The sequence below is a fragment of the Solanum pennellii genome, chromosome 8, assembly GCF_001406875.1.
Source record: "Solanum pennellii chromosome 8, SPENNV200".
Lineage (NCBI taxonomy): Eukaryota > Viridiplantae > Streptophyta > Magnoliopsida > Solanales > Solanaceae > Solanum > Solanum pennellii.
The window spans coordinates 67166703-67182387 of NC_028644.1; the positions used below are offsets into that span (position 1 = coordinate 67166703).

General features: G+C 31.0%; 2 protein-coding genes across 2 annotated transcripts; one reads left to right on the forward strand and one right to left on the reverse strand.

Annotated features, from left to right (window-relative positions):
- Positions 1-3860: 3860 nt before the first annotated feature.
- LOC107026970 lies at positions 3861-5075 on the forward strand. The gene has a single exon (XM_015228116.2). It carries the CDS (start codon positions 4133-4135, stop codon positions 5024-5026), a length of 894 nt encoding a protein of 297 aa, XP_015083602.1. The 5' UTR covers positions 3861-4132; the 3' UTR covers positions 5027-5075.
- A 2037-nt stretch (positions 5076-7112) lies between these two features.
- LOC107026958 (adenine phosphoribosyltransferase 4) lies at positions 7113-12815 on the reverse strand. Its single transcript, XM_015228100.2, has 6 exons — positions 12568-12815; positions 12340-12450; positions 9277-9369; positions 8631-8780; positions 7746-7804; positions 7113-7378 (listed from the first exon to the last, which is right to left on the reverse strand). Exons 1-6 carry the CDS (start codon positions 12647-12649, stop codon positions 7325-7327), a joined length of 549 nt encoding a protein of 182 aa, XP_015083586.1. The 5' UTR covers positions 12650-12815; the 3' UTR covers positions 7113-7324.
- Between the last annotated feature and the right edge of the window lie 2870 nt (positions 12816-15685).

The following is a 15685-nucleotide window of genomic DNA, read 5'->3' on the forward strand; positions in this document are numbered from 1 at the left end:
CTATCAAGGCAATATTGAATAAGTAAAAATAGACGAAGTTATTCCAAACACTATTAGACTATGTTATGTTAAAAATAAATGTCGCTTTTTAACTTGTTAAAGTTTAGAAAATCAAGCGGTAAGTAGAAAGAAGAAGAAAAAATTCAAATATTTAATAAAGTTGAATTTTTATTTTGAGCATGATCAAGTTGAACCAATTTTATTTCAAATGGGAAATCATTTTCTCCTTTTCATCTTGAAAATTTTCTTCAAAGACAAGAAACTTTTCTTTCATGAAATATAAAAGAAAAGTTCAAGATTCTATAAATTATAAAGATATATATTCTATAACTTTTCACAAAATACAAAGAAACATGAGAATAAGATACATATAGAAGAAGAAAAAAGTCGTCTATATGGTGAAAAAGAGAACACGATGCATTTTCCAACAATAGATAATAGCAAAATTTTCAATTTTCTTGTGGTTCTCATATTATTTTGGTGAATTTATATTCATATATAATAATATAACTAGCTCTATATGGTGTGTAAATTTGTTATAATATACATTATCTATTAGGAAAAAATATGGTTGATATTGGAATTTGAGGAATTGTATAAATCAATGTTGTCACCTTTTAAGTTAAAAATATGGACCACTCTCCCAATTATAAAACACCAAACTTCGTGTATAGTGACATGTTAACCTACGAATCATTTGAATTCAGTAACTTTAATTAGAATAGTATATATTTGAAATTTAAAATTTAAAAACTCAATATTATGAATTTGACTTCGACAAACTATATGTAAAATAATAACATAATAAATACAATCACTTTTTAAAAAAATAATATACGTAAATTTTATTCTTATTTTTACGCGGATAGATAAAATGTGTGGTGAATAGTTTAAAATTCAGAGCTTTTTGGAGTTTTTCTTTGACAGCTTCCATTCTCTTTCTATTCTTCTATTTTATCCCTTCTCTCACATGTTTCACTTCAAACTTCCATAAAAAAAGATTCCACCCTGCTTAATTCCATTTTATTTATTTTTAAAAATAACCCTATCTTGTAATTTGTGAATGTAATTCAAAATTAGAGATAATGTAAAGTCAATTATACCCTCTATCATGAAGGGTTATTACAAAAACCCCAGGAGTGTGAAAAATTATTTGCATCTTGTTATGATAGTTATTAAAACAAAAGTATAAGGTTATTTATATATTATATCTATATTTGCATCTTGTTATGATGATAAAAAAGTATAATGAAACAAACAATACTATTATAGAGAAATTTGTTTGTAAATAATATCATGGTTAAGTACTGCATATTTTCACTTTATTAAAATTGTAAGATGCGGTAACATATCATAATATCTAATGTAGATAAGTTTCTATCGTTTGATTCTTTTATTGAAAAATTACGCTATATAAAATTATAGATAAGTTAAATTTATACATATTATATTTTAAATTTCTTTGGGATTTCTGTGCGTATGCTTTTTTATATTGCCTATTTTAAATTCATATCGTAAAAGTTTATGCTCTAATTCGGCGGTTGATTCTAAAGTTGAAATTTATAAATTTTGAGTTGTTATAGTTTAATTAGATTATATTGTATTTTACTTAACGTAACTTTTATTAGTGAAAATAAAATTTATTCCTAAATTGCTTCAAACTTGAAAATGTTTTAAAGGTAAAAAATTTTAAAATCTGATTCAAAATCTTTAATTAAACGTTGGATTCACAACCGCGCCTATCAAAGTGAACCTTTTATAACAAACAAGTGGAAATAACACACCCTACAGAATCATATTCTAACTATATAGAAGAACAAATTTTCTTGATGAAGTTATCTAAAAAAAAATGAATCAAACTTTTCTAAAATAGCCTAGAGGAAGAAAATGAGTTATATTTCCATTTTTAGTGAATTAGTTTATAGTTGAAACTTCAGTCTTACCATATAATACATGATCAATAACAGAAAATACCTTATTCTTATTTTGCTTTGTTTACAAGGCAGAATAAAGATGAAAGGTAAAGGATTTAAAAGTTAGTTACATTAGGACAATAATACTTTGTTTTAATAACTGTCTGCCTTATTACATTAGGACGGTCTGATGCACAAAACATTCCGTGTTAACAGAGTTTAGAAAAGAACTGTAATATAAAGAGTATGATATATACAATCAGTCCTAATACAAATATCAATAATTAGTTCCATGGCTTAGACCTATATGTCACATAGAGACGCTTTTCCTGTCACTCTAACTAAAAAACATAATATCATATTTTAAAAAAATAAAAGGATTGTGAAATTTAATCATCGACTTAAGTTGTAGCATGAATAAAAGAAAGAAGAAGAATATTCTCATTGATGTCAACAATAGATACTAAAATCAAAGTATGAATCGATAAAGAATCACAACTTTCAGTAATTATCACATTCAAATATTTATCTTCACTAATTACTATATAGCGAATAAAGAATAAAATAAGATTAACAAAATCCACAAATTACGTTAGAAATATGGTTATAAAATAATTATTTTTGCGACATTCTTAGATTCTTTTGATATCCTATTTTAAATCGTTATGATAATTTATTTATTTTTGCTAGATAGATATATATTTACGACATTTATATGGTATCTTTATATTTTTAGTCGTTGAACATTGCAACTAGACCTATATATATCAGGGAAATAAATTTTGATTTGGAAAAAGAGGACCCAAAATATGATTACATTAAAAGTAGTTTGTGAACATCAAAATCAAATGGATTTAAAACATAACCTATGATTACATGTTAATAATTACTATTGGTAAATTAGCGTACAATGTATATCATGATTAATGCGTGATTTTCGTGACTCAAAATCTTTAATTTGGCAGTTTCTACTAATCATTTCTTTTAGTTACTCCATATTTCTATAGTAAGAAAAAAAAAGATTATCATTATATTTTCAAAATATTGTGTATTTAGGAACGTTTTAAAATTAATGCATCATTAATTGGATCAAATTATTTGGTCAACTGTACTGTTCAAATTCAGTAAAGAGTCTTGATCGGATATAAAATACTATTTTTTTTAAATATTAAATATTACAATAATAATAAAATAGCAGTATAGTCCCACAAATATGTATAAAGTCTTGAAATATACCAAACTTCATAAAAATAAAAATACTAATTTTGAAATACACTCAACTCGATTATTTCACCATAAAAATCATATATAGTACATTCATGAATATGGGATAACGTTTTGTACATTTGACAATTGAAATACAACAAAAAAAAAAAGAAGCTTCCATTTCAAGAATATTTAATTTTTTAAAATGCAATGATACCTTAACTTAAAAATCAACAAGATTTTTTCTTTTTAAGCTTATAGCTCAATTATCATGAAAACAAAACCATACAAAATCTATTGGGATTTATGAAAATCATAATTTTATATTAAAATCTTTTGTTTACGAATAGAAAAATAATAATCAACTGCAATAATAATAATAACAATAACAAATAATATAATTTTACGAGTGAAATACAAATACTCGTAAATCTTATTATGATATTATTCCATTAAGTCAAACAGTTAAACAAAAAGGAATAAAAAGTACAAATTTATTTATTTTTTCAAACCAAAAAAATTAAAATAAAAATAGCCCGACCAAAGAAACAATTTGACCATATGACAAATAACAGAATAATTTGGTTTATACACAAAAGTAGGACCTTATAAAAAGTTGCTACTTTTTATAAAATCTTTTTCAATATCACTACTCATTTATTAATTTTGTTCTTTCTCTTCATCAACCATTATGAAATATAATTACATAGAGACACAAAAATGTATCCCATTTATGTAATTACCTCTCCCTCACAAGGGTATTCTCGTCATTTCACATATCTCCCCCCCTTGACCGTCTTCATCACTCTCTCCTCTGTCATTTTTATATCGCGCCATGTCCCTTCCATTTTCATTTTCCTTCTCAGAACTCAAAAACTGAAACCAAAAAAATTCGTATAAAAATGTATTTTTATTTGCATTTATAATAAAGTTTCAAGATTGAACAGTGGAGATTGAGAATACAGAAGGTGATTTTTAAAATTTTTGTTTTGCTTTGAGCTTTGTCGTCGTTAATGGCGACTGGTTGGGTAAAATCATGGCAATGTAAGTCGAGAGCTTTAGATGACGTTGTTAACAATCACCACCATCAATATCACATCTTACCCAACTCAGCTAGTTGCAAAAATGGAGTCAAAAGCCTCAAAGATGTAGTGGAAAACAACAAAAATGGAAAACCCAGAAAGAAAAAACCGTCGCGGCAGCCGGAGCAGCAGTTAACGAAACGACCCGGTTCGAGAGGAGGACCTGAACCCGGTTTGAATAGGGAGAAATCTCGAGCGAGTACTTCCACGAGACTATCACGTGCGGCGACGACGGATTCGTTCTTCCCGGCGTTAACTGAGTTACCGGAAGGTCACCCATCGCGAAATGTAGTCGGGATTATTTTTCAGACGAGTTGGTCTCCGAAGGTTTTTTCGGGTCGGGTTGAAATGGTTTTCAAAGTTCAGAATCTTCCCCGGACTGTGACCCGGTTTGAGGAATATAGAGAGGTTGTGAAGTCTAGAGCAGGAAACGGCGGCGAATCGGCGGCGGAAAAGGGTGGCGAGGACCATGCACGTTGCGTTGCGGATGGGAATGAGGTAATGAGGTTTTACTGCCTGGGACCCACTAACGGCGGCGCGTACGAAAATGGAAACAGCGCGTGGACTTTTTCATCCGGGAAAGGAGCAGCAGTGTGTACGTATTCCGGCAGCGGCGCGGCCCATGAGAATGCCGGCGGAGGGAGAGGGAGACGAGCTATGCTGGTTTGTCGGGTTATTGCGGGTCGGGTCGGTAAACAACTCGGATTCGATTCGTTAATTGAAGGCCGAGTTGGATATGACTCCGTTAGTGGAGATAACGGCGAGTTATTAGTATTTGATTCACGTGCCGTTTTACCATGTTTTCTTATTATCTACAAATTGTAAAAAAAAATAAAAAAATATTGGCTTTAAAAAATCTCCAATTTTTATTTCATTTTTCTACTAGTAGTTATATCTTTTTTATTTAAATATTTTTGGGCTCTGTAATTATGCAATTATTGGGTATAAATACTTTCTATTGTGCATGTCATCATACTTTCCATTCAAATTTGAAAAAAACTTTTGCATGTGTTATCTTAGATACGCTCAATACATCTTAAGATTTCACGCTTGATTCAATTGAAATTGATGTGTATAGTTAAAGAAAACGTCATATTTTATCTGATTAGACACTTGATATTACCTTCGAATATTTTTTTAATATTTGAGTTGAAAATATCTAATAAATTTATTTAAACATGTGCTTAATCATATGATTAGGAATTGGGTTAAATGGGGTTTAGTGTTGATTACACATGATTCCTTCCAATATATTGGGTATAGAAAAGACAGAATTAAAATCCACACTCAGAGCTGTCATTCAATTTCAACTAACACCATATCAACTAACACAAAGTTTATAGTTTCTATAACTAATTAAAAAAGAGATGAAAGCTAGTTGTTATGATGTCAAGTAATTTTCAAGGAACAATGTTTGCTTGTTGATCAAAGTTGTTAATATTAGGAAATTGATTTGATTGCTTCTAAGCATGTTTGTTTGGTGGCCTTAATGAAAACAATGTTCAAATTGCTATAAATTAGACATTTCAACTACAAATCGATACGATGGAATTTTCTAAAACCTATTTTCTTATAGTAATACTTCACATTTTTTTTAGTGAATAACGATCACAAGAAATATATTTGTACACAATATAATTTGAGGATGTCTCCATCGTCTGATTAAAAAAGTTACTTAGAAGACAAATATTATGGATTTATTTAGTGCAAATGTGTTTACCATTGGAATTTCTTTTTTGTAAGGCATCTAATGTGAATTCTTTTTAAGTTCTAACTTGGCTTGCTCATATATAATATATGATTCTTTGAGTCAATTACTAATTATATATTATTCTTTGAGTTTATTGTCAACAAAGTAGAGAAGCAAAATATGAGATGTTATCTTCTCTTTTTTCCATTATGATGTTAACTGAATTTATTACATATAGTTGAATACTACGATAAACAAAATTGAGGTTAAAGGGTAGTTCAATTGGTTAAGACATTCTGTATTTGAATTCAAAATATAAAGAGTAAATACATGAAAAAGTTAAGCGAGGTCTAACTTTACTTATACATACAAAATAATTCTAATCATACATTAAAAAAAATGTAATTTTTCGTCGAATGAGATTCAGATGACCCCCTTGCTATGCCCCTGATCCTTCACATGTGGTTGAAGGACAGAATCATTATCCTCCCTTTTACGAGTGAAGTTAGCTGAGGATGTGATATACATAAATCTTATCCCAGTACAAGTTATTTTGAACGATATAATGTATATTTATTATAAATATGTTTGCGCCAGTTACGCCTTAAGTTAAAAATGGTCGTTTTCTCTCCTTCTTACTTTGACCAGTTTCCCAGTCTCTTTGTTTAATTTTCAAAATTTATGAAAATAAATAAATAAATGTAGGTGCCATAAATTCTTAATTTGACTAGTGTAGTAATTGTTTGGTTGATAATTTGCTCATTAAATTGCCTTAAGAAGTTTCAAATTATAGCTATTCGTTCACTCAAAAAATATCTATACGTAAATTTTATCAACAGCGTAAAATTTGTAATCTCAAAATGACACGATAGTAATTTAAATATTTTGTAAGTGTTATAATATGCACTTGTCTTCACTTGACAAAATCGTGCAACACAACCATTGGGGAACAAAATGGGATCTAGGATTACCTAATCACAACTTTGATTTTGTCCTTTCTCATTTCTCAGAAACAAACAAGTGGCTCTACTTGTGTGCTTCCATTACTATCTCTTAATTTTTTATTGAGCCGAAGGTCTATCAATAGCCATCTATCTCTCCGCATCTAAAGGGGGTATGGTATGTGTACATTCACGTACCCTCCCAGACACCACTTTGTGGGATTACACGAAATATGTTTGTTGAAACCAGAGGCTCTATATTTCAAACAATTAGAAGGGATTGAATAAGATGATAAATTTCTAATGAACAATCCTTTTTTCTTCACTTCAGCTCATGAATGAGTTCTCCACATAAACCAAAGAGGCCTTTTTTTCAAAATTCACTACACATAATGAAGAATGAAAAGATAAATAACCCAGACAAGTTGGCCAATAATAGCGCCCTCTAATGTACAGTTTGTTATAACAATAAACATAATTCGTTTGCAGATACTACCGATACTCCACCAGCACATACAATGGCTTGCCATTCAACTTTTCCTTACCCTGCAACAACAACAAAGTTATCTTAGAGAAGAACACAAGCCAGAAATAGCTTCCCAGGTATAAGAAAATGAGAGGACGAATCATGCATCAGGAGGACGCTACCATAACTTTGGTTCTCCGTGTGTAAAAAGATAGGTTTTGGTACACTAAAGTTTAACTATTCACCAACTTGCCAAGGAATTTGGAAAGACGGGCAGTTAGTTCACGAGTAATTCTGATCTAGTCTTCGCCAAGATCTTCCCTTGAAAGTACTTTTGGCAAGAAAAGATATGTTCTAATTACATAGTCCTGAATATTTCACATTGTAACCTGATGACCAAGTAAGTTAACCATACATTGCTGATCAGAAGAAGAGCATAAGATGCACCTTTAATTCTGGTATTTCAATCACACATGCACATTCAACCACTTCTGCGCCAGCACGCTCTGCAAAAGAAACAATTTTATTCAACTAGCTGCTTAGTTACTAATAACCATTAAAATAGAGCAAAAAAGATTGTAAATGCAAGACATAGGGCATTGTTGGATGTGATGATACAAATCCCGGAGACTACTTATCATGAGAAGACACACGTTATATGACATTGAACCATCAAAAGTGCGCTTGCGGTTTGGGTTAGTAGACACATATCTATACCAACAGGTTGTGCCAGAACAGCTAGTATTAAAGAGAAAGCAGAGCTGGGGATGTCATGTGTAGTTATGCAGAAGCTTGGGAGAAATTATTATATTAGACAATGTCACATCCTTACATCAAAATCACTTATTCTTCAAAGCATTCCCAACTGAAAATACAATCCTAAATTTGATATACAATGTATTAAAACCGATGCCGAATTTCATAGGAATTTAAACTTATATTTCTACAACAGTTTTAAGACGTGCTATGAGATAAACCATCAACTACTCGCATACTATATGCCTCTCTTAAGGAATACAGAACAAACACAAAGTTAATCTAGTGTCCTCCTAGCTATGATGCCATTAATTGATGCAAATTCCAGACCATAGTATAGGATGTTACTGTTGCCTTGCCCCACCCCAGAATTAAGCAACTGAAGCTCCTTTTAGATCCTATTGAAAATTGCCTAGCAATATCTTGCTCTAGTGCTATAGCGTTATTCAATTGTGTATCCCGCAGCATATGTACATGTTGTTCTATTGTGCACATTCATTCGAATTAGTTGAATGCCATTCGAAGTTTCATGGTCTAGAGTTCTATCCACATGAAGAGAATCATAAAAATGTTTACCAAGTAAATTCATAGCTGCAGAAACAGTGCCACCAGTAGCAATTAGATCATCAACCACCAAAGCTCGCTCACCAGCTTCTACTGCTTCAATATGCATCTCAAGACAATCACTTCCATATTCCAAGTCATACTCTTGTTTGAAAACTTTACCTGCAGTCATTTAAAGTCACGGTAACATTGAGAAAGTGAGATGATAATTAGTATTTAATGGTGTCAATAGAATGCACTCATACTAAACGAACATGATGAGTTCACTGTTTTCAGAAGAATTCTTCAGTATACATATGTATATGAGAGAGAGAAAAGGGAACAATGGGTTATCTTCCTCCTTTTGCCCCCTAGATGAAACATCATTTGAATCAAACATCGGGATTTAAATACTTCCATAGCGGAATTCCAATTCTCAGAAATGTGTCGAGTAACTTCATTTACAGGTAAGGAAAATATCAATGTGTTTCCAGAAACTGGTCCTTCCTAGCAGCCATAGTAGACAAAAGGTCAACCTTTATAGTTTCACCATCATGGTCTGATCAATGTCAGTAACACACTTGGCCATCCAACCCAACCAACTTATTCTAGTAAAAAGGCGCACGTGACAAAGAGATGTCATTATTCCAAGAAGGTTGTCGCAAGGATGAAAATATACCTGGCAATTTGTTTGGTTTTCTCAAAGGGACAAATTTTGCCCCTATCGCCAAAGCAATTGGTGGACCAAATATGAATCCTCGAGCCTCTATTCCTGGAAATATTGAAGCAATAACGTTGAGATCGAGTCAGCTAAAAGATGATAAAGAAATAATATTTGCAAGTTACTCAACAGAGTATTGATTACAAATTTATAATAGTATGGGAATAACATAGCAAAGGGCTAAAACACTAGGCCACTCCAAGATAAACAACATATTAAAAGAAATGCTTCATATTGAGGAATAGAAGTCCACAAAGAGAGGACACAACAATAAATCAATAATATGACAAAAGCAATTAAATATATGAACGATAGTCAAAATCCTCTATGCAAGTTGAGAATAAGCAACTGATAGACCTTTTAAGATAATAAGTGTAAAAGGTCATAAAGCAGGCTTGACACTTGCTAGTTGTTATCCATCTCCAGATCTGATTCTATTTTCCCATGTGCTGGACAGAATTGAAGCACGTAAGATAACATCAGGACCTTACCAGTAAGACTCTTAAAAAAAAACGAGGATCAAGCCACTAAAGAAGCTTTTTTGGCATGGGAAGCCCTTACAATAATTTGATTACTATATCCTGATGAGAAGAGAAAACCATCAGGATGATCTCTGTTCTATCTTCTCTAAACCCCTCACAGGATCCTACATACTTCAAACATTGCCATAAGTGGTCTACGTATCACTTGATATTCACAGCTAGTACAATTGTATGGCAGAAACTGCAAGAGGGGATGCTCATGTAATTCACGAGGCTTTAAGTGTCCATAGAATGTTAAGGTAAAGTCTTTTTGTACCTTATACCTTCAGATCATTTCCTTGTTAGGTGCAAGCAAAATCACCCATTCACATCCCTAGTCTTTTTGGAAACAACAAATCTTTTGATGCAAGATGCTGCTTTAAACTAGCCAGCCTGTAATTTTATAATGTATAGATGCGTAATTTCGACTTATAGGTACCTACTGCTTTATCTATAATCCACCTCTCAATTCTCATACTTCTTTTCTTCTTTTTCCAAGGCACTATATTGCTCTGAATAGGACACCAGCAGTTTTTACAAATTGCAGTTGTAGTCCACTATTTGTATCCACATGGAACACCTACTGATTATAGGCTAACATGTTCCCATCTCTTCAGTCTCTTTTAATCCGCTCTCTCATATTGCCATACACAACCAGAAAAAAGAAAAGAAGAATAAGGTTTAGAGGAGACTTTTAATCCTCTCTCTCATATTGCCATACACAACCAGAAAAAAGAAAAGAAGAATAAGGTTTAGAGGAGACTCTTAATACGTGTGGTGGCGAGAAATAAAAGCAAATGCAGAAAAATCAAATGCTAGGTGGTTTGGTCCGACAGAAGAAAATGGCAGGTCACAGGTGGAACCAGAAACAAGCCAGGACAAAGATTTCAAACCAGATGAGTAATAAATAGAAATAAATATCATTGGCCAGACATAAGATCTTCAGTTCGGACTACCACAATTGAGACATGGTTTGGTCCGACTTAAAATTCCAGGAAACATTGACATGGCTTTACCTTATAGCCTGATACACTTAGTGGGATATATAGTGCAGCCAGTGGTTGATAAAACACAAAATCACCAGATATTCATAAACCATCTAATGTAGTAAGTTTTGTATCTTAAATCATTATATCCTAAAAAAATGAGAAGGCAAAGAAAGATGGTAGAATAATAAACTACTCCCATATAGTAACAGAATACTATAGTTACTAATTAGGGTGTATGCATAAAAAAACACTACAGCTTCATCGATTGATGACTGCCAACCCCCTTGAATATACTATTTAAATAAAACAATCAGGTTTGGTGAATCTCCTCACATTTTGTTCACTATTCAGCACTCAGCAACCTATTAACTAGTCCAACTACTCTGATCTTACTTAAGAGTTAAGAGTCTCAGAATCATTCATCGGATATTTCATCAAAATCATTTTTAATACTAGTATAGGACAAGGTAGCCTGGAAACATATGACAACGGAAAGTTATGAACAAGGTGCACACTGCTCATTTCCCACTTTATTATAATGTTCAAGAAGTCTCCCAAGTCATAGTATAGCTCAAACCAGCCACGATACATCATGCACCAATCACAATGAAAAGGACAAAGAACCTACTCATTGTAGTGGACTCTGTCCTCAATAAACAATTCCATCAAGCAATATCTCTAGTCATAATCAATCGCACACAAAAGAGAGAGTGTTATTGCATCATCCATTGAGAGGGAAAAAGAATTCAACTAGGAGTGAATATCTCTGTACAAACACAAGGGGTGAAGAAAAAGGAACAGGAAACACCAAAAGCTAATGGGTCCGCGCCCATATTTCACCAATATTATTATCCATTACCAACCACCACCACCACCTAGGCCACCCCTAAACCCAAAATCCAAATGGGACTCCAGCACATGCCCCCATTGAACGCTCTAAATGATTGACATTTTGTTCTTCACACAAAGTCATCAATAACATTGCCCACTAGCTACCTTTCATAGTTAAATAACTCAAACACTCAAATGACTTCAATAAAGAAAGGATTAAACAGTAACTCCCACATTGCCCACAAAAGCATTTCAGAGGCCCCCACAACACTGTAAACACCACCACCCTCAACCCACCCAGTAGGGTAGCCACATGTAGTAATACACCCTTCATCAAAAAATTATACTCTATATATAAATCAAAAATTATTTTTCATATGTATATATAAAATGTTGAACACACTTAACTAAATTTCTAGCTTCACCACTACCCCACCATCACCTCCAGACACAAACAAGATTAACTAATAAAAAAGTAAACTTTGCAAAAGACAACATATATACATATATCAATACATGCATTACAAGTTCTTGAGTTATATGTGGGCCACCAGAAATGCATATAATATTTTTTTTTTTAAAAAAGGATGGGGCTTTTTTATTTTTTTATTTTCTATTTTTATAATCCCATTTTTCTGGTTGTTGAAAGCAATCTGCAGCTAAGAATGCGGAGTGCTTACCAGCAACAACTGAGATGCTTTTGTCTTTGTACCGTTCCACAAATAAATCAATTGTATCTTTGAAGGCTTTTGGATCCAGTAACAGAGTAGTTATATCTTGAAACATTATCCCTGTATAAATTTCAAAACCCACAAAAGTTTAACAACAAAGATTAAAACTTTACCTAATTTGGGGTCGACCCATTATCCATACTCAGTTAAATAAAAGGGAAAAGATAGAAAAAAAACCTGGTTTGGGGAAATTAGGGACAACACGAATTGTAGACTGTATAGCATGGATACGTGGATCTTGATCTTTGCAAACTGACATTGCCCTTTTGGATACAAATAAATTCAGTGAAGAAAATGAAAAAGCTTTTCTCCTCTGTTTCTAGCTCCGGCAACTGAAGATTTTTGAGTTTTTGGCCGAAAATAACAGTGAAAATGAAGTAAAGAAGACAGGGGAGGGGAATGAATAAAGAAGAAGGGTTTTTATAGGAGGTGGCTTTTCAGTTCTTTTGGGGGTTAAAAAGAAATTGAAATAAAAAAGTTGGGTCTTTTTCCTTTTTTTTTTTTAAAGAAAAAAATTATTTCCGCTACTTGTTTTTGGATTCGATTAATTCCACGTGTCGTACCTAGAAAAAACACACTTTTTGAGGATTTTTTAAAATTTGTTTTTGAAATATCTAATTGAGAATGAAGAAATTGAAATAAAAAAAAATGGTCTTTTTAAAAAAAGTTTAATTCCGCTTTTTATTTTTGAATCAGACCAATTTCATGTCTCGGCTAATCGAAGAGTACTCTTTTAAGGAACTTCTTTTTGTTTTTGGAATATCTAGTTAAGGATGAAGAAATAAAAATATGGTACTTTTTTCTTTCTTTTTTTAAGAAAATTCATTTCCGCTACTTGTTTTTGGATTCAACTAATTCCATGTTTCGAACCTAGAATAACACTCTTTTTGATGATTTTTTGTTTGTTGTTTTTAGATCAGACTAATTTCATGTCTCGAATCGCTAATCGGAAAGTACTCTTTTAATGAACTTTCTTTTTGTTTTTGAAATATCTAGTTAAAGACGCAGAAATTAAAATGAAAAAGTTGATTTTTTTTTTTGGTAATCCATCATGCCATTTGTTTTTTGGATCCGATTAATTCCATGTCTCGGACCACTAATAGGAAAGCACTCTTTTAAGGATCTTTTATTTGTTTTGAGAATATCTAATTAAGGATGAAGGAATTAAAATAAAAATATTGGATCTTTTTTTTTCATATATATTTTCGCCGCTTATTTCTTAATCGCTTAATTTCGCGTCTAGACTTATAAATTAAAAAACACTCCTTTTAATGATTTTTCTTTTGTTTATTGAAATATCTGATTAAGAACACGAAAATATTATTCATCTATTGAAATGTTTTTAAGGTAGAAAGTTAGGAACAATAATTTATGTTAAACTAATTGATGATAATGTACAAAATGTGTCAAAAAAATTTAATATTATACTAGAATACTTTTTATTTATTTTTAAGCAATATTCAAACTTATGATATTGAGATTTTATTAATAATAATATAATGACAATTGAACTGTCCCAATTGTAGACTTTGACACCACAATAATGATGATATTATTTGATTAGTTTGTAAATTAATTTAAGTAAACAAGTATAAATTCTAATTTAATAACAAAAATTCTTTGTTTGAGAGTAGTATTTCAACTATCATCCAATTTGTGTTGAAATTTGATTTTAAAGTCCCATTTCAAAACAAAAACTTAGTGGAGATTTGACGAAAACTTATGAATTGACTTCGCATATTTCTGAAAAATGTAATAAATAAAATATTAATTTTATTATATTATATTAAGCAATTACAAATCATCTCTCACTTGTTAGAGAATGAATTAGAAACTATTAGTATTTGATAATAAAGATAAAATTAATAAATATAAAGTGATATGATTATCTATTATTTTTCAAACTAAACAAGTAAATTTGGACGGATGAATTAATTAACATACTTATTAGTTATTACACTATAACAAAAATAATTTTTAGCGGCATTAAATATTGACACTAATAAAGAGTGCTAAAGTCTTTGCACGCATTAATTAAGTGTCATTATACAGAATCAATGTCGTTAAAGATTTTGGAGACATATACAAAGAGTGACAATTGCCGCTAAAATTATATACTTAGAGGCAATCAAAAATTAAATACCGCTAATGGTCATTTTTGTTGTAGTGTTAGCGTGTGCATTTTTAAAGTGATTTGTAAAGAAATGGTAAGTATTCTGAATATATGGCAAAATAATTTCATAACGATAGTTCGTTTAGATATATTTTGATAATAATCAAAATATTGTAATAAAATATAATATGAATATTCTATTTTAATTTTTAAGTTTGAGTATAGAATCATTTTATTAGGGAAGATTTAATTTTTAATGTTCGAATTTTACCGTGCGAATTCAAATTTAATAATGCAGAGAAAAAAAAAAGTAGTTACTCTTCAATCAAGGGTGAGAACATTTTCTAATGTATATTAAAGAAATAATTATATCCCACTTCAGATCCCATAATCTTATAAATTGAAAACAATTAGTCCCCTTTAGCAACATATTATAGATAATAATAATAATAATAATTCAATTTATAAGCCAACTATCGTTTTGGCACTCACAAGAGCAATCGACTAAATTTTAGGTTCACACTTAGGATATCTAAAATAATTGATCAATAATCATTGCACAAACTTGTAGTGCTAATACTATTTATTTTGCTTAACAAATTTTATAAATGTGAAATTAAGATGAAAGTACAAAAGCATCAATAAATTATATAAAGTAATTCCTCGTATCACAAAAAAAAAAAATAGATGGATAAACATAAAACTTAAACAAATAGTAGATATCAACATTGACAATTCTTTTAGATGATGTGAGAAAAATTGAATAAAATAATAAAAATATATTGGTTAATGTTTTGTGGTTTTCTTTAATGTTATCATCATTATTCTTGTCTTTTTTTAGATACAATATGCATAAAGAACCAAGAGGGATTCAGTTTTGTGACTGAAGAAACCTTACCCCAGAACACGAACCAGGTTCGTGTAAGTTGCTTTTAAGTAAAGACAGAGTAAAGACACAAACACTTATTGAATTAAAAATCTTCCTCACTCAAGGAAGGAAAAACCTCGTTTTATTAATTCAAATATAAGATTTTGTGATTACAACTCAATAATCAAAAAGTCTTATCTCTACTACTCCCTCGATTGACTCCAATCGATCTCTCCAAAAGGTCAAACCCACCTTTTGTTACAACTCTCACTAACACTCAACCCTACAAAGAGCCAAACCCACCCTTTGTACAA